The following is a 19,392-nucleotide window of genomic DNA, read 5'->3' as shown; positions in this document are numbered from 1 at the left end:
CCACACCTGGCCAACTTTGGAGTTTGAAAAGAAAAGCAGAATATGGCTGGTTTCTATTTCACATGAGACAGGAGACCCTGAGCACTGATCAAACACCAAAAGGGGGCTTGAATAGCCTCCGTGGATACCAAGGGGGTCTTGGAAACTCCAGGCCTGGCTAACAACATGGGGCACAGGAGGCAGGAGCAGTTGAAGGTAGAGAGCTCCGCAGCAGGGAGTGGAGAGGGACACAGGGCAGAGCGAAGGGATGGTTTGTCCTCCTTTCAAGGAGGAGCAGCAACAAAGCTGTGGGAACCAAATATGAAACCTGGAAGAGGAAAGCTTGCCCAGCCTGGGGGCCTGAGATAAAATGAGGACAAAGTTGATGGTGGGGACTGAGAGAGAGAGCCCAGGACTTAGGGACGTGAATAGAGGCGAATCTGTGTGACCAGCCATTCGCCACATACCAGGCGCAACTCACCTGCAGCCGGTCTCCGTGCCATAGAAGGCGGGAGCCCAGGTGCAAAATTATTTACAGAATCAAAGGAATCTTTTCAGCTCTTTTCTTTTTTTTTTTTTTTTTTGAGACGGAGTCTTGCTCTGCCACCCAGGCTGGAGTGCAGTGGCCGGCTCTCAGCTCACTGCAAGCTCCGCCTCCCGGGTTCACGCCATTCTCCTGTCTCAGCCTCCCGAGTAGCTGGGACTACAGGCGCCCGCCTCGTCGCCCGGCTAGTTTTTTGTATTTTTTAGTAGAGACGGGGTTTCACCGTATTAGCCAGGATGGTCTCGATCTCCTGACCTCATGATCCGCCCGTCTCGGCCTCCCAAAGTGCTGGGATTACAGACTTGAGCCACCGCGCCCGGCCTCAGCTCTTTTCTTATCCTCCATAAAATAATCTTCTACTCCTACTGGCTTTATTAGTGAGTGACCTTTGATTGGGGTATTTTTTTCAAATTTCAGTTTCAGCCTCTTCAATATCCTAGTCAACTTCAACATTTCTGTGTTATCTCTTGTACTATATTCTTGGAAAATACTGCTCTCTGGCCAATAGGTGTGTCATGGCTGCAGGCATAAATGAACTTTGAACCTTTTGCCATATCTTCACTTCCAGGTATTTCCAGGTAAGGAAATGCCTATCTCAACACCCACACCCCTTGGTGATGTGCACTTAAGAATATAGAAGGTAGCTGGGCCTGGTGGCGCATGGACCTGTAGTCCCAGCTACTCAGGAGGCCAAGGCAGGAGTCTCATTTGAGCCCGGGAGGTTGAGGCTGCAATGAGCTATGAACACGCCACTGCCCTCCAGCCTAGGAAACAGAGACTCAGTCTCAAAAAAAAAAAAAAAGAATATATATACAGAGAGGGAGAAGGTTGCCAGATAATTATTTTCCTGTTTCTTTGTGCAATTCTTGTTCATGATAAATTGATTGATTATTATTACTATTTGAGATGGAGTTTCACTCTTGTTGCCCAGGCTGGAATGCAATGGCACGATCTCAGCTTACGGCAACCTCCGCCTCCCAGGTTCAAGCAATTCTCCGGCCTCAGCCTCCCAAGTAGCTGGGATTATAGGCATGTGCCACCATGCCCAGCTAATTTTGTATTTTTAGTAGAGACGGTGTTTCTCCATGCTGGTCAGGCTGGTCTCAAACTCCCCACCTACGGTGATCCACCCACCTCGGCCTCCCAAAGTGCTGGGATTACAGGCGTGAGCCACCATGCCTGGCCATTATTATTATTTTTTAATTGAGACAGAGTCTTGCTCTGTCGCCCAGGCTGGAGTGCAATAGCACAATCTCGACTCACTGCAACCTCTGCCGCCCAGTGTGCCTCAGCCTCCCAAGTAGCTGGGACTACAGGTGCGTGCCACCACGCCCGACTAATTTTTTTGTATTTTTAGTAGAGACAGGGCTTCACCATGTTGGCCAGGCTGGTCTTGAACTCCTGACCTCAGGTGATCTGCCCACCTTGGCCTCCCAAAATGCTGGCACTACAGGCATGAGCCACCTCACCCAGCCAATAAATTCATTTATTAAAGTACATTTTATATTTTTACTTCCCCAGTAGATTACGATTATACAGGTAAATTGCTTTTTGCTTGAGTATGATCCATGATTAATTTTCCTGTGCCTCCAGACTAGAAGTCATTAATGGAAAAAAGCCATCCCACACCCCAGCCCAGCTCACAGGGTCAGGACCACACAGGGCCGAACACGTTGAACACAGGGCACTCAGCATATAGACATAATTTGAGCGTTTAGTAAATACCATGCATGAGAATAAGGAAATGCCTATCTCAACACCCACAGCCCTAGCAATCATAGGTGTATTTAATTATAGGGAATTAAATGAAACTTAATTACATAATTTTGTCACTACCTGGGTTACTGCTGTGACTTCCGGCAAAACCTGAACGAGTCATCAATCAATTGTGGATTTGTGGTGGAAGAGGGCTTCCAGGAGTCACTGTGCCATTCCTGCCACTAGACAGGGTTCCAGAGAGGAGTGCCTTACCTCTTCAGGGTCAGTCTGGCCACTAAGCAGACAGCCAGCTGTCCGTGCTATGTGGCTTGAGATGTGTGAGGTCAAAAACTACCCCTGCCTCATCATGTCTCCCCGCCACGGCCAAGTTAAGGTGCCTGCCAGCCAGGCAGCTACATCCATGAAAATGTTCAAGATAGAGGAAATGTCATTCAGCAGAATCCCTCTCTGCAGAGTGCTGCTGGAGTTCGGAAGGGAAGTTTCCATAGGCTTCTTGAGGTTGGGGATTGGGAAGTGAATCCACCAAGAGGCTTTGCTGGGTAACAAGAGCTGTTTGTTAAACCCAGTGAACAGCTTGGTTTTTGCTGAATGACCCAAGCGAGCTTGGAGCTTACACTGAGTAGTCAGACCAAGAGGAGTGGCGAGCCTCACACCCACCCGCCCACAGCACTCAGACCTTCTACCAGGCAAATGTGGAATGAATTGATGAAGAATGTGTTCTTCACTCCCTCAGGTTTTTCACTCTGTGTTGAGTGGCATTCTTTCAGAATGGATACTTTGGGGGTGTTTTCCCAGTTCATGAACCAATAACCCCCTCTTCCTCTTGAAAGTGTCCTCCTCCCAGGCACAGAGTGAGCCCCAGAATGTCACATAGTATGTGACCAAGACCCCTGGAAAGGGATGGAGATAGGACCCAAGGGGGCCATAGTCTTCTCCTGCAAGAGTGAAAAATTGGGAGCAAAAAGAGTCCACAGTCCCCAGCACAGGTGTTATGTGGTGGCAATCTTCCCCCAGCCCGTGGGCTAGAGAGCAGAGGAGACCTGTCTGCAGAGACAGAACGAAAGAGAAGAAGAAAGCTGATTCAGTGGGAGAGGTGAGATAGAGACAAAGCCTTAGAGAGAGATTCCTGGTTCCAAGCCCTTCCAGAGGCTCAACTACTTCCTGCTCTTGGGTTCCTTAAAACACTTTCTATTCTTATAATAAATTTTTCCTTTTCTTTTTCTTAGTTGAAAATGAAAAATACAGAAAGAATTAGGGTTTGAAGCCCATTAGCCTTTTTGGGATGCTCCATATCTCAGTCCAACCCTGCCCTGAGGCCCATCTCTCCTTTCTGATCAGAAATATCTCTCATCCAAGCTACTTCTCTGAGTCATATAACAAAGGCAGAGGCATTTTCTATGCAAGTCCAGTTAAAAATGTGTGTGTTTAGGCCAGACACGGTGTCTCACGCCTGTAATACCAACACACTGGGAGGCCAAGGCCAGAGGATCACTTGAGGTGAGGAATTTGAGACCAGCCTGGGCAACACAGTGAGACCCAGTCTCTAAAAACATGGATGCGCATGCGCGCACGCACACCGCCCCCGGCCCCCCCACACATACACATAGATTAGCTGGGCATGGTGGTGCATGCCTGTAGTCCTAGCTACTTGAGAGGCTGAGGCCAGAGGATCGCTTGAGCCCGGGAGTTTGAGGCTGCAGTAAGCTATGATGTGCTACTGCACTCCAACCTGGGCAACAGAGAAAGACCCTGTCTCCTAAAGGAAAAAAAAAAAAGGTTGGGGGCGGTGGCTCACACCTGTAAAATCCCAGCACTTTGGGAGGCCGAGGAGGGCAGATCATGAGATCAAGAGATCAAGACCATTCTGGCCAACATGGTGAAACCCCATCTCTACTAAAAATACAAAAAAAAAATTAGCCAAGCATGGTGGCATGCGCCTGTAATCCCAGCTACTCGGAAGGCTGAGGCTGGGGAATTGTTTGAACCAGAGAGGTGGAGGGTGCAGTGAGCTGAGATCGTGTCACTGCACTCCAGCTTGGGCAACAGAGCCAGACTCCATCTAAAAAAAAAAAAAAGGTGTTTCAAGGAGGAAGGATCCTTGGGAGGTAAGGAGGAAGAACTGTCAGCTGTCAGCCCTTTCCTAACACCCTTGGGAAATTTAAGCTTCAGTTTCAAGGTCAGAATAGAGATTGCCCCTGCTGGAAACCCTGAATAAATGTGTTGCTTTGAGGCTGAGAAAGGCTGGAAATACCAGCCAGGGTCAGCTGCAGCTCAGGCGGGGAGGCCCTAATGGAGGAAGGGCTCGCCTAGGTAATCAGCCTGCTTCCAATATTGCCTTGGCCGGCCCTGCCTTTCTCCAGTGATCAAAGACCTTTGTTTCCTGCCTTGAATAACAATAATCGTGTATCACATAGGTCCAAGGTCTGTGCCTTATTCAAATTTGTATTCCCGGTGCCTGCACAGCACACTGCACAGAATAGACATTTAGTAAACGTTTGTTGGATGAGATGCTCTCCCGTATGTCCTACATACGTATCTCAAATTCTATTCTGCTTTTGTCTGAATCTATTTTCTGGCCGGGTGCGGTGGCTCACACCTGTCATCCCAACACTTTGGGAGGCCGAGGCAGGTGGATCACTGGTCAGGTCAGGAGTTTGAGACCAGCCTGGCCAACTTGGTGAAACCCCCATCTGTACTAAAAATGCAAAAATTAGCCAGGCTGGTGGCGGGCACCTGTAATCTCAGCTACTCGGGGCAGTAGAATCACTTGAACCCAGGAGATGGAAGTTGCAGTGAGCTGAGATTGCACCACTGCACTCCAGCCTGGGTGACAGAGCAAGACTCTGTATCAAAAAAAAAAAAACTACTTATGCTTCTGACCTGTTTCCACAATCTTCAGCCTTCATCAAAAGTTATCTCTGTCCCTAGGCATCAACGCACAGAGAACTTTAAAGAAAGGTCTCCACAGTCCCTGGCAAAGCCTAAGTCCCAGGCACCCACAAGAGCAAGGAGGACAACCATCTATGCAGAGCCAGTGCCAGAGAACAATACCCTCAACCCACAAACCCAGCCCAAAGCCCACACCACCGGAGACAGAGGAAAGGAGGCCAACCTGGCACCACCGGAGGAGCAGGACAAGGCGCCCGACACAGCACAGACGGCAGCATGGAATAGCCCAGAAAAAGAGAAGACCACAGTGAACACACTGTCACCCAGAGGGCAAGAAGCAGGGATGGCCTCTGGCAGGACAGAGGCACAGTCACGGAAGAGCCAGGACACAAAGGCGACCCAAGAAAATGGGAGCCAGACCAGGAAGCTGACGGCCACCAGGACGGTGTCGGTGAAGCACCAGGGCAAAGTGGCGACCACGGCCAAGACGCTCATTCCCAAAAGTCGGCCGCTTATGCTGGCCCTCACAGGAGCAGTGTCAACAAGAACAAGACAGAAAGGAGTGACCACAGCAGTCATCCCACCCAAGGAGAAGAAAGCTCAAGTCACCCCACCCCCTGCCCCTTTCCAGAGCCCCACGACGCACAGAAACCAAAGACTGAAGGCTGCCAACTTCAAGTCTGAGCCTCGGTGGGATTTTGAGGAAAAATACAGCTTCGAAATAGGAGGCCTTCGGACAGTGAGTTTTTGCCACCACCCCTTCCCTCTGGCTCCCAGCTCTGAAGCCCCTCCTGAGAGGCAGCCCAGCTCACCCTCTCCTCAGCTCCTGGGCTCTGCTTCTAGACTTGGTCTTGTCCTGCCCTAAGCTCATTATGAGGCAGAGCTCAGCCCTACAAGACTCTGCCCCACCCATCCTTCCAATGATGGCCACAATGGGGGAGGAGGAACAGCAGGCCCCGGACCCCTGGTGTGAACGGCATAAGCGGGGTGAGAGAGATGGGACCTGCCCTGGAGCTCCTGAGGCCTGGAGGTCATCCATCTGGGGTAACAGAGTGTGATCTACTCTGGGGCTTGGCCCCTGAATCCCCATCCTCTCACAGGGGCTGCAGGGGAGGGACTCACAGACAAGGATACCCCAAGCTCACGCCCAGCTCTGGTCTCCAGGAATGCCTTGTCTTCCCTGCAAAGCCAATTCCATAGCCTTCACTCTCTCCCAACCCTAAGGAAACAGTCTGACTTAACCACACCTGCCCACAAGGTCCTTCTCACCTGTCCTTGCACAGAAGGGCAGTATCCAAAATGTGTATATTGCTGCGTATACGCCTGCAGTCCCAGCTACTCAGGAGGCTGAGGCAGGAGGGTCACTTGAGGTTAAAGTGAGCTACGATGGCACCACTGCACTCCAGCCTGGGCAAGAGAGTGAGACCCTGCCAGGAAGAAGGAAGGATCAACAGAAGGGAGGGAGGGAGGGAGGGAGGAAGGAAGGAAGGGAGGAAATAAAGGGAAGGAGGGAGAAGGCCCACAAAACGCACACGTTTACACACATATGACTGCAAACATGGCCCTGACAGCACACTGGACACATGCCACATTCCCAAGATGTGGCCCCTCTCACACTTACAAAGGTGCATTTGCCTTGACGGCCGAGAACACCCATTTTCCGTAATCCTCAGGACCACAATGAGCCCAGACAATGGGGAGGGGAGGGTGAGCAGACCCTCAGAACAGGATGGAAGAAGTAGCAGAGGCTGTGCCTTCCAAACTGCAAGCCCCAGCCCTTCTTGCAGTGGTGCAGCTCCCAGCTGATGGCCTTTCTGGGTCTCTCCCTTCCTAACTTCATCCTCCTACATATAGACTTGCTCTGACTCCGTGAAGATCAAAGCCTCCAGGTCGCTGTGGCTCCAGAAACTCTTTCTGCCCAACCTTACTCTCTTCCTGGACTCCAGACACTTCAACCAGAGTGAGTGGGACCGCCTGGAACACTTTGCACCACCCTTTGGCTTCATGGAGCTCAACTACTCCTGTGAGTCCTTACCCCAGGGGAAGGTGTGCAGTAGGCCGGGGCAGAGGGCAGAGGGCAGAGGGCAGAGGGCAGCTGGCTTTCTGGTCTGCCTCTTCCCTGGGGTTTGCCAGACCTGGAAGGAATGAAGGGTCAGACTCCTGTCCCTCCCAGGGCTCTGAATGCAGCACGCCCACTCTTGTTCCAGTGGTGCAGAAGGTCGTGACACGCTTCCCTCCAGTGCCCCAGCAGCAGCTGCTCCTGGCCAGCCTCCCCGCTGGGAGCCTCCGGTGCATCACCTGTGCCGTGGTGGGCAACGGGGGCATCCTGAACAACTCCCACATGGGCCAGGAGATAGACAGTCATGACTATGTGTTCCGGTAAGCTGTCCCCACCCAAGCTCCCCTCTCCTGCCCCTCTCCAGCCCCTCTCCTGCCCCTCTCCAGCCCCTCTCCTGCCCCTCTCCAGCCCCTCTCCAGCCCCTCTCCTGCCCCTCTCCTGCCCCTCTCCTGCCCCTCTCCAGCCCCTCTCCAGCCCCTCTCCTGCCCCTCTCCAGCCCCTCTCCTGCCCCTCTCCAGCCCCTCTCCTGCTCCTCTCCTGCCCCTCTCCTGCAGACATGGACTCTTCTGAGAGACCCATAGGATGTTCCATGGCTGCATCTGGAAGGTGGAATTCCTGGGCTCTCCAGAGAATTTCAGCATGTAACTGCTACCTCCCCCATTTCTCCTTCCTTTCCCCATCCACCTACACAAATCTTCCCCCTCTGCTCACCTGTTCCATCTGATTGTATCTTTCTGCACAGATTGAGCGGAGCTCTCATTAAAGGCTATGAACAGGATGTGGGGACTCGGACATCCTTCTACGGCTTTACTGCCTTCTCCCTGACCCAGTCACTCCTTATATTGGGCAATCGGGGTTTCAAGAACGTGCCTCTCGGGAAGGTGAGCAAAGAGGAAGGAGCCTGGCCACACCCAGACTCTGGATGAGGGAGCACACCGGTGAGAAGGGAGAGGAGAGGCTTTCTTCTGGATGGAGTCTGGATGAAAGGGCAGGAGTGGGGAGGACAGTGAGACCAGTCCAGAGGACAGCAAGTGGGCAGTTGGAGTCAGAGCTGGGCCCCCGCTGGTTGTCCTGAAGGCAGTACTTTTGGACCACTCCCTGTCCTTGGTCCTCAGGACGTCCGCTACTTGCACTTCCTGGAAGGCACCCGGGACTATGAGTGGCTGGAAGCGCTGCTTACGAATCAGACGGTGACGTCAAAAAACCTTTTCTGGTTCAGGTACCCATTTTCCTCCTGCCCTCCCCTTATCCCAGGCTGAGCCATGTCGTGAGTGGCTCTAAAGGGTTGGACAGGTGGGGACAGCCTTAGCTATCACCTGGAGATGGGACACCAGTCATGCTCATGACCCTGACTTGGCCCACCCCAGGCCAGGTAAGGGAGCTGGGTCTGAATGACCCCTTCCTAACCATAGGCACAGACCCCAGGAAGCTTTTCGGGAAGCCCTGCACATGGACAGGTACCTGTTGCTGCACCCAGACTTTCTCCGATACATGAAGAACAGGTTAGAGCAGAAAGCACATGACACGTAGCCCAGGTCCCTGTTATCCTTGCAGCCTCCTGACAGTTGGGGGCTTGGGGCATTTCACAGGTTTCTGAGGTCTAAGACCCTGGATGGTGCCCACTGGAGGATATACCGCCCCACCACTGGGGCCCTCCTGCTGCTCACTGCCCTTCAGCTCTGTGACCAGGTAAGGCTCCACTGCAGCTACAGAAATACCTGAAGAAACAGCTTGGGAGCTATTCCTGGGCCTGCTCAGCATAGGACAATGGATGGGCTGGGTGCACAGCCCTGGTGGGAAGGAGGGTGGGCATAAGTATGGGTGCATGCAGTTATGCGTGCGTATCCAGGGACCTGCACCCAGACCCCTAGGGATGGAGCCAGGGAAAAGAACCCCCACCCCTCAACATGGAATTAGCCATGAGAAGAAGCCTGGGCGACAGCAGCTACAAGCCCTGTTTCTCCTCCAACCTTGATGCAGGTGAGTGCCTATGGCTTCATCACCGAGGGCCACGAGCGCTTTTCTGATCACTACTATGATACATCATGGAAGCGGCTGATCTTTTACACAAATCATGACTTCAAGCTGGAGAGAGAAGTCTGGAAGCGGCTACACGATGAAGGAATAATCTGGCTATACCAGCGTCCCAGTCCTGGAACTACCAAAGCCAAGAACTGACCGGGGCCTGGGCTGCCGTGGTCTCCTTGCCTGCTCCAAGGCACAGGATACAGTGGGGCTCTTGAGACTCTTTGATCCTTTCCCAGGGCTCAGACCAAGCTCCAAGCCCTTCAGGAGTTCCGAGGGAACACTTGAGCCAAGGACAAGACTCTCTCAAGATGGCAAATGGCTAAGTAAGGTTCTGAAGTTCTTCAGTACACTGCGGTCGGTCCTGGTGGAGATTCCTGAGGCCAGGGATTTTTAACGAAATGGGGTGATAAGTGGTGAATACCACAGTTCCTGGTGAAAAACACTCTTCCAGCCCAAAAGCTTCTTGATACAGAGAAAAGAGCCTGGATTTACAGAAACATATAGATCTGGTTTGAATTCCAGATCGAGTTTGCAGTTGTGAAATCTTGAAGGTATTACTTAACTTCACTACAGATTGTCTAGAAGACCTTTCTAGGGGTTATCTGATTCTAGAAGGGTCTATACCTGTCCTTGTCTTTAAGCTATTTGACAGCTCTATGTGTTGTAGAAAACTGATAATAATACAAATGATATGTTGTCCATGGAAATGCAAATAAATTTTGTACAGTGAAGATGCACCTTAGTTGTTACTCAGTGGATAGGGACCAGTTTTGCACGTGGTCCCTTCATTCTTCTATTCTCCCATCAACCTGCTTTCTTTCTCAAACCTCCACGACGAGAACTGAGCTAAGCCAAAGACATTTCAGTTCACCTTACCCTTTGAGCTCTATCTGCATGATTTGGACTCTGGAGCCTGGAACAACCCTAACAACTCTAAATAAAATAAAGTGGCCAAGCACGGTGGCCTCTAATCCCAGCACTTTGGGAGGCCAAGGCAGGCAGATCACTTGAGGCCAGGAGATCGAGACCAGCCTGGCCAACATGGTGAAACCCCGTCTCTACTAAAAATGCAAAAGTAAGCCGGGCATGGTGGTGGGCGCCTGTCATCCCAGCTACTCGGGAGGCTGAGACAGGAGAATCCCTTGAACCTAGGAGGCGGAGGTTGCAGTGAGCTGAGATTACACCACTGCACTCCAGCCTGGGCGACAGAGAGAGACTCCGTCTCAAAAATAAAATAATAATAATAATAATAATAATAATAATAATAACAATAAATACATAAGTAAATAGAATAAAGGACCCTTGGTAGGAGAGTGGAAGCGAGACAGAGGAGCTACCCTTTAGACTTCATGGTAGAGGGGACCAATGGGACAGGGATTTGCTTTGCACTAAAAGGGTGCAGTGCCAGCTCCGGGCGGCAGGTGGCGGCAGCTCGGCGCCCTGTTGTTCGCGGGGCCCTGTCCTCCGCGGCACCTCAGGCTCCTTAGTTCTGCACACGGGTGGAAGGAAGCGCCACCCACGTGCAGAACTCCGCCACTGTGGCTTCTATACACCGCGAACCTTGGGATGGACAGGGCCGATTTGGCAGGGCGCTGATCGGGGGTGCCCTTGGGTAAGAAGGGCCATTGGCGCCGCTGCCTCCAAAGGAGGAGCTCGTGTGCGTGGGCCGGGCGGCGGTCAGCCTCTGCGCCGCAACCTGAAGGACGGAGCTGCGTGCGGGCCTGAGAGAAGCGCCGGTAACGAGCGGAGAGTGAGGCGAAGACACGCGAGGCTCTAACCATCCCCGGGGCTGCAGGCCCGGGCGCGACAGGCCGGAGGCTGGGACTGGACCGGGTCCGGGAGTTTGCAGGGGGTTGTCGGGCGCGGGGGCGGCGGCTCTGTGCTGGCAGCTGAAGGTCAGATCCGCCTGGGTCGCCCCCTTCCCGGTGCCCTGCACCCTGCAAGAGGCGGGTGGGCCCCGGACCACCCCGGGGAGACCAGGCCGGGGGCGTTTGCAGCCTAACCCCAGCTTCTCTGGTCTGAAGACCAATAAATGCTTTTCCCCCACAAAGCTCTAGTCACAACGACTTTGACAGGGTGGACACCACATCAGGTCAGAGCAGGAGAGAAATTGAGTAGCCACGGGCAGAGAGCCCCTTACCCCCATGTTGGCCTCCTCAAATTTAAACTCAGGCTACCTAAACTTAAGGACTGAGCCTCACTGAGTGCTACTCTGTGTCCAAAGTGGAATACACTGATGGGTTAGCTCACTCTGCTAGTGTAAGCCAATAGAATTAGAAAAGATAGGTCAATTAGAGGCATAAGAATTAGAAAAAGAAGACGAAAACTGTGATAAATAGGCTACATATTATAGTAAGTTAGCAGGATATAAGATTAACATATGGAAATCAATAACTCATAAACATAAATAATCAAGTAGAGGATATAATGTAGAGAAAACCCATTTACAAGAGCAACAATGTCTGTATGAGGAAAACATTAAAACACTCCTGAAAGACACAGAAGTAGATCTGAATAAGCCAAGTCATCTTACGTTCTTGGAAAAGATGACCCAATATCATAAATATGTCAGTTCTCGGCAAGTTAATTAATACATTTAATGTGATTCCAATAAAATGCCAAAACATCTTTTCTAGAGCCTAAACTGATACACATACTCATATGGAGGATAAAAATGTAAGAAGAGCTAGGAATACCTGCGAAAGAAAGGCTATGAGAGGTCTACCTCTACCAAATATTCAGACATACTATCAAGTCTCTATAATTAAAACAGTGTGGTACTGAAGCAGGAATAGACAGACCAGTGGAATGGAATAGAAGGTGCAGAAATAGACCCAAGCCCTGTGATTAACGGTGCTCAGACAGCCAGGTGGTCATTTAGAAAGAAATCAAACTAGGTCTGTAACTCCCATCAACAATTAAATTCCAGATGGTTCAGAGATCTAAATGTAAAAAAATGAAATGACGGAGGCCAAGGCAGGTGGATCACAAGGTCAGGAGTTCGAGACCAGCCTGGCCAATATGGTGAAACGCTATCTCTAATAAAAATACAAAAATTAGCCAGGCCTGGTGGCACGTGCCTATAAACCCAGCTACTCAGGAGGCTGAGACAGCAGAATCACTTGAACCCAGGAGGCGGAGGTTGCAGAGAGCAGAGATTGCAACATTGCACTCCAGCCTGGGTGACAGAGCAAGACTGTCTCAAAAAAAAAAAAAGAAAGAAATGACAAGAGTTCTAAGAATTCATAGGTAAGTAGCTCTTTGACCAGAATGTAAGACAAAGATTTCTAATTAGGACTCACAATCCAAAGGCAATACAAGACTGGTAAATTTTACTACATAAAATTAAAATGGGCCAGGCACAGTGGCTCATGCCTATAATCCCAGCACTTTGGGAGGCCAAGGTGGGCGGATCATGAGGTCAAGAGATCGAGACCATCCTGGCCAACATGGTGAAACCCCATCTCTACTAAAAATACAGAAATTAGCCGTGCATGGTAGTCCCAGCTACTCAGGAGCCTAAGGCAGGAGAATTGCTTGAACCCGGGAAGCCGAGGTTGCAGTGAGCCTAGATGCATTTCAGCCTGGTAACAGAGTGAGACTCCGTCTCAAAAAAAAAAAAAGAACATTAATAAAATGTTGCATGATGAAAAAAATCACCATGAGGTCAAAAGACAAAAAGTGGGAGAAAATATTTGCCACATATATCATGGATAAAGGGTGTGTGTATGTATGTGTGTATATATATAAAAGGACTTTGAGGAAAATAGACCGAAAACCAAATAGAAAAATAGGCAAAAAAATATGAACAGCAACTCCCCAAAAAAGATGTAAAAATGATTCTTAGACATGTGAAAAAAATGTTCAGGTTGACTCATAGTAAGAAATGCAGGTCAGGCACAGTGGCTTACTCCTATAATCCCAGGACTTTGGGAGGTTGAGGCAGGAGGATCACTAGAGGCCAGGATTTCAAGACCAGCCTGGGCAACATAACAAGACCCCCGTCTCTATTAAACAAAAACAAAAACAAGGAAAAAAAAAAAGGGAAAAGAAAAACTTTAAACAAATTAAATTTAGAAGATTTGTTGAGCAAAGAAACAATGAATCAGGCAGCACCCTAAACCAGTGAAGATTCAGAGAGCTCTACCCAGCAACCTGGGTAGGCAGTACTTATAGACAGAAAAGGGAAGTGATGTACAGAAACAGCTGGATCGGGCCAGGTGCAGTGGCTCACGCCTGTAATGCCAACACTTTGGGAGGCCGAGGCAGGCGGATCACCTGAGGTCGAGAGTTCAAGGCCAGCCTGACCAACATGAAGAAACCCCATCTCCACTAAAAATACAAAATTAGCCAGGCATGATGGCACGTGCCTGTAATCCCAGCTACTCAGGAGGCTGAGGCAGGAGAATCGCTTGAACCTGAGGGGCAGAGGTTGCAGTGAGCCGAGATCGAGCCATTGCACTCCAGCCTGGGTGACAGACCAAGACTCTATATAAAAGATTAAAATTAAAAAAAATTTTTTAAGTTAATATTAAAACCTAATTCATAACCCCACAGAAGGGGCAAAACAATATTTCAATCACATATCTTCAAAATAAAGACAAAAAGGATAACAAACAGTGAACTCTAGTTGGTGGGGACGTTTGTTTTTCACACTGCTTTATCATTCTGAAGCCACTTTCAATGAATTGTAGGATTCTACAAAGAAGAAAATATGTTAAGGAAAATGGAACTCCTGTGTCTCATCGTCAAAAATAGTTACAATTATGGAAAGAGGCAAGACGATAATGAACAATGAACCCTCTGGTGTTGGACTAGAATTGAAGGTATCAGTATGCACTTGTGGTTTTAGATCTAAAGAAGAAATCGGCCGGGCGTGGTGGCTCAAGCCTGTAATCCCAGCACTTTGGGAGGCCGAGACGGGCGGATCACGAGGTCAGGAGATCGAGACCATCCTGGCTAACACAGTGAAACCCCGTCTCTACTAAAAATGCAAAAAGTAGCCGGGCGAGGTGGCGGGCGCCTGTAGTCCCAGCTACTCGGGAGGCTGAGGCGGGAGAGTGGCGCAAACCCGGGAGGCGGAGCTTGCAGTGAGCTGAGATCTGGCCACTGCACTCCAGACCGGGCGACAGAGCGAGACTCCGCCTCAAAAAAAAAAAAAAAAAAAAAAAAAAAAAAAAAAAAAGATCTAAAGAAGAAATCTATGGGTGGGGATCTGCCTATAAACATGCACATGCGTATACATATCTTCCCTGGACATGTCAAGGAATAGAGTCCAGATTCAACGAAACTCCGCTAACAGTGAGCACGTGTCATCTTGGGTTCCTAGATAGCATTCTTCACCATAAGCAACCAGGACTTCTTAGAGAGAAATGGCTGATTCCAGGGCTGGGGTAGGGAAGGTACAAAATGAACCTGGAACATTTTATTGTTCTAGAAAGTAAGGAAGTGCTTAAAGAACGGGACACATAAAAACAACACAGAAGTCAGCCTAAAGACGCTCCCGCTGGCTCAATACAAGATTATTTGAGAATGAAAATTGGTAATGATGGTAACGAATTTCAACACATTCAACAAATGGTAATCTAGGAGTCCATACTGATATAAATAAATACATACACACATACATAAGAAAGAAAATCTTTTTCTTTTGAGGCAGGGTCTCACTCTGTCATCGAGACTGGAGTGCAGTGGCGTGATCTCAGCACACTGCAACCTCCACCTCCTAGGTTCAAGCGATCCTCCCACCTCAGCCTCCTGAGTAGCTGGGACTACAGGCGTGCACCACCAGGCCTGGCTAATTTTTTTTTTTTTTTTTTTTTTTTTTTTTTTTTTTTTTGGAGATGGGGTTTTGCTCTGTCGCCCAGGCTGGAATACAGTGGCGTGATTTCAGCTCACTGCAACCTCCGCCTCCTGGGCTCAAGCGATTCGCCTGCCTCAGCTCCTGAGTAGTTGGGACTACAGGAGCCCGCCAGCCCGCCTGGCTAATTTTTTTTGTATCTTTTAGTAGAGATGGAGTTTCACTCTGTTGCCCAGGCTGGTCTTGAACTCCTGGGCTCAAGTGATCCACCCATCTCAGCCTCCCAAAGTGCCGGGATTACACACATGAACCATTGTGCCCAGCCAAAAAATGTGTAGCTTTAAATGCAGTTCAAGATCAACCTAAAATTACATACACATTTTCCACGAATTATCTTCCCTATTGATAAACTGTTTTTTCTGTCCTCCAGATGGTTTGTACAATAAAGGGGAAGATTAAAGAATCTCTCTGAAACTGTCTGAAACATGACAGACAAGTTGGCAAATTCATGTCCTGCCAGCCTGCCCCCACACCCGCATTCTCCTCAACCCTTCTAGTTGTATCTGCTTCTTCCCTACAAACAGAAGAAGAAATAGAAGTCTGGAGGGAATAGTAATAGCCTGATACCCCATACGGATGGCCTGATGAAACCACCTGCTTATTGTCTGACCTGCTTTTCATCCGTGAACACATACAAACGTGGCTCTGTTCATTAGCATTAAGGACATAGAACTGGGAAATCTTGGCTGCTAAAATCAAAGACCATGACAAGCTTTGCTGTTTGAAGTCACATTAGTGAGAATGGAACAAGCCGTTCTTGCCTGGAGGATGGAACACCCCACTCTTGCCTCAGCAGCATGCGGGTCCTTTGACACAGAGAAAAGCCCCAATCCCAATCCAGGTGCAGAGCTTCAGATAACCAGAATGAGCACAACATTCTACATTTTTCTTAATTATGTCAAACAAACAGGACCTTGAGTCAATTTTGAGGGCCAGGCCTTCAACTCCAGTCTGAAGTTATTCATCCAGCAAATTTCTTTTTCTTTTATTCTTTTTTTTTTTTTTTTTTTGAGACAGGGTCTTGCTCTGTTGCCCAGGCTGGAGTGCAGTGGCATGATCACAGCTCACTACAGCCTTGACCTCCTGGGCTCAAGTGACCCTCTCACCCCAGCCTCCTGAGCAGCTGTGATCACAGGTGGATGTCACCACACCTGATAATTTTTTAAAACTTTTTGTAGAGACAGGCTCTCACTATATTTGTTTTAAACCTATTGAATAACTGCTTCATTTACATTTTACCGCCATTCCATCCTTCCCCAAATCCTATAACCACATGTCCCTTATTTTGCATGGGGAGGCGGCCCACAGTGCCTCTAGTGTGAACCAGTAACTCCCCTGCTAGAATAAGCTAATGAATCTAATTTGTGGACATATGGACATGTCCCCCATGGTCTTTATCAGATGAGTTTGACCACATCACTGGAGAGAACTACCACAAGCCAAGACTCCAGGTCTCTCCCATTCTCCTCCCAAACACTGTACGCAGCATGGCCTATGACTGTGGTGAAGGCACCGAGAGACTGAGGTTCCCCAAGAAATAGAGTGTGGGAGGCCAGTGGATGCCACTCCAAAACACGCAGGCAGTTCTGAAGCAGCAGGTCCAGAAAGCTCTGCCCACCCTGTTTGCCTAAAAGCAGGACAAGGCCCAGCGTGGTGGACCACACCTGTAATCCCAGCACTTAGGGAGGCCGAGGTGGGTGGATCACCTGAGGTCAGGAGTCCGAGACCAGCCTGGCCAACATGGCGAAACCTCGTCTCTACTAAAAATACAAAAATTAGCTGGGATTGGTTGCGAGTGCCTGTAATCCCAGCTACTCAGGAGGCTGAAGCAGAATTGCTTGAACCCGGGAGGCAGAGGTTGCAGTGAGCCAATATTGTGCCACTGCACTCCAGCCTGGGTGACAAAGCAAGACTCTGTCTCAATAATAATAATAGTAATAATAAAAGCAGGACATCCATTTACAGAGACAGAAGCTATCCTGCTCCCCTTTCTACCACGGAGAGCAAAGCTGAAACACTGAAGACATCTTTGTGCTCTTGTGGGCCTGGAGCCAGCTCCAGAGGCATCCACAGGAACAGGCTTCCCCAACCAGTCTGCACCTGCCAGCTCTGTGCCTTCCCCAAGGGGCTGCCCCTCGACACCCAAAGTCCTCTTCCCTGGTAACTTCTCTAAAGATGTACTGTTCTCTAGCCGGGCGCAGTGGCTCACACCTGTAATCCCAGTTCTTTGGATTCTGGGATCCAGGCGGGTGGATCACGAGGTCAGGAGTTCGAGACCAGCCTGACCAACATGGTGAAACCCCCATCTCTACTAAAAATGCAAAACTTAACCAGGCATGGTGGCAGGCACTTATAATCCCAGCTACTCAGGAGGCTGAGGCAGGAGAATCGCTTGAACCCGGGAGGTGGAGGTTGCAGTGAGCCGAGATCGCACCATTGCACTCCAGCCTGGCCAACAGAGTGAGACTTGGTCTCAAAAAAAAAAAAAAGATATACTCTTCTCTGTGAAAGATGCCACATGAGCTGGGATTCAAAGCCACTTCTTTGAGAGCCAGGCACTCCCAGGGCATCTCCCGTGCGCACAGGAAATCTGCGTGCTGACGAACCTCTGTCTTTCTCTTGTTTTTTGGGATGTTGTTGTTGTTTGAGACAGGGTCTCGCTCTTTCTCGTTTTTTTGTTTGTGTTTTTCTGAGACAGAGTCTTGCTCTGTTGCCCAGGCTAGAGTGCAATGGTATAATCTTGGCTCACTGCAACCTCCACCTCCTGGGTTCAAGCGATCCACCTGCCTCAGCCTCCCAAGTAGCTGGAATTACAGGTGCGTGCCACCACATCAGGCTGTTTTGTATATTTAGTAGAGACGGGGTTTCACCATGTTGGCCAGGCCAGTCTCGAACTCCTGACCTCAAGTGATCTGCCCACCTTGGCCTCCCAAAATGCTGGGATTACAGGTATGAGCCACCACCTTGTCTTTCTCTTGTTAATCTGTCTTTTTATTCCAGGAGGCCAGCACAGCTAAGAACTTATGAGAGGTAAAGGAAAAAAAAATGTTTTTTCTTCCCCTACAACAGCTATGCTGAATTCCATCATAGTAAACAGAGCCCCTGTTTCTCCAGGAAAACGTCACTTTGGGAAGTCAGGTGTTAAAATCACAGCCAGGCAGCTCCCGGCCCTAGAGCGGAAGCACAAACGCCTCCAGGGTTTTCCATTCATATTCCTTTACCACCTGTTCACGGATCTTGTCTCCGCAGCATATGTCAAGGCTGTTTTTCTGGGAAGGGAAATACAAAAAAGCGAGACAATTTTATCCTTTTTTTTTTTTTTTTTTTTGCAAAGTCTTCATCTCTGCTCACAGAGACCTGATGTGGCAGCCACCACCAGCCTCCTGGGCGGGAAAGCCATGCGCCAGAGGGCCACCCTCTGAGATGCTCAAAGTCCGCGTTCCTACAGAGCTCCTTGGCAGCTGTCTCTCTGTACTTGTACAAATGGAATTCAAATTCTTTGTACATCTGGTTATTCTGCTTCTCATCGGGATTGAGGGAAGGTGAGAGCACCTGGCAGCTGAGGAATTCTAGAAGAATCCTGTCAGGTCCAGAAGTCTTAGTAAAGCCACCCTGGAGGCTATAATCTCAGTTACTCAGAAAGGGAAATTAGGAAAGACACTCGGGTGATTTGTTCTAGGTTGAGGTGTAAAACCCGCCTCCACCTTTGATGGGAAATTCCAAAAACCTCTAAATCCCCCCCAGAGCCACTCTGGGACATCGGAAGTCGTCAGCTCAGGAGCTTCAGTGACTGCCGGTCTCCTTCCAGTCTAGAGGGGGAGATGACTGTCGCTCAAACCTGCAGCCAATCAGGTCCCGCCCCTTTGCTTGACCAGTTAAAGAAAAAGGCCCAGATGTCACAGTGAGAGCCCCATCCCAAGCCTTTCTGTGATTGACAGGAGCCTCGTCCAATGAGAAGCAAACCAGGGTTATCCCTGGCACGTGCAGTCAGCACCCAGGTCAGTCCCCGGGTCTCCGAGGCCCTGCAAAGGCAGTGACTCGCAAGCAGCAGGGTCGTTGAGTTGTTTGGTGCACCTGCCTCTCCTCAGCCCCTGGCCCTTGGAGGCCCTTCTAGAGACTGAGGGCCATGCCTCTCTCCTAGCTCCTGGTGCCCTCGCTATCTCTCCAACCTCTGCCTCCACCAGCTCCCTGGTGTGTGTTCATGCTCCAATTTCCCTTTCTGTAAGGCCTCCGGTCATTGGATTTGGGCCCAAACGAATCCACTGTGCCCTCATTTCAACTTGATTACATCAGCAAAGACCCTGTAAGGTCATA

At 49.8% G+C, this 19,392-nt stretch overlaps 1 protein-coding gene and 1 long non-coding RNA gene across 3 annotated transcripts in view; one reads left to right on the top strand and one right to left on the bottom strand.

The window, feature by feature from the left end:
- The window catches only part of ST6GALNAC1 (ST6 N-acetylgalactosaminide alpha-2,6-sialyltransferase 1), a 29,575-nt gene extending 19,620 nt beyond the window's left edge, over positions 1 to 9,955 (top strand). Inside the window, exons 4-11 of the mRNA XM_010387512.2 lie at positions 5,171 to 5,870; positions 6,986 to 7,154; positions 7,339 to 7,510; positions 7,933 to 8,071; positions 8,306 to 8,409; positions 8,603 to 8,692; positions 8,780 to 8,879; positions 9,171 to 9,955. Coding sequence (XP_010385814.2) covers positions 5,171 to 5,870; positions 6,986 to 7,154; positions 7,339 to 7,510; positions 7,933 to 8,071; positions 8,306 to 8,409; positions 8,603 to 8,692; positions 8,780 to 8,879; positions 9,171 to 9,368 — 1,672 coding nt within the window. The 3' untranslated portion in view covers positions 9,369 to 9,955. The remainder of the gene's footprint in view (positions 1 to 5,170; positions 5,871 to 6,985; positions 7,155 to 7,338; positions 7,511 to 7,932; positions 8,072 to 8,305; positions 8,410 to 8,602; positions 8,693 to 8,779; positions 8,880 to 9,170) is intronic.
- Positions 1 to 19,392, bottom strand: part of LOC104681266 — a 106,511-nt gene that overhangs the window by 30,701 nt on the left and 56,418 nt on the right. The window lies entirely within an intron of this gene.

This window comes from Rhinopithecus roxellana, chromosome 19 (genome assembly GCF_007565055.1).
Source record: "Rhinopithecus roxellana isolate Shanxi Qingling chromosome 19, ASM756505v1, whole genome shotgun sequence".
Lineage (NCBI taxonomy): Eukaryota > Metazoa > Chordata > Mammalia > Primates > Cercopithecidae > Rhinopithecus > Rhinopithecus roxellana.
The sequence above is the reverse complement of the archived record's forward strand: the minus strand, read 5'-3'. Positions and strand labels throughout refer to the sequence as shown.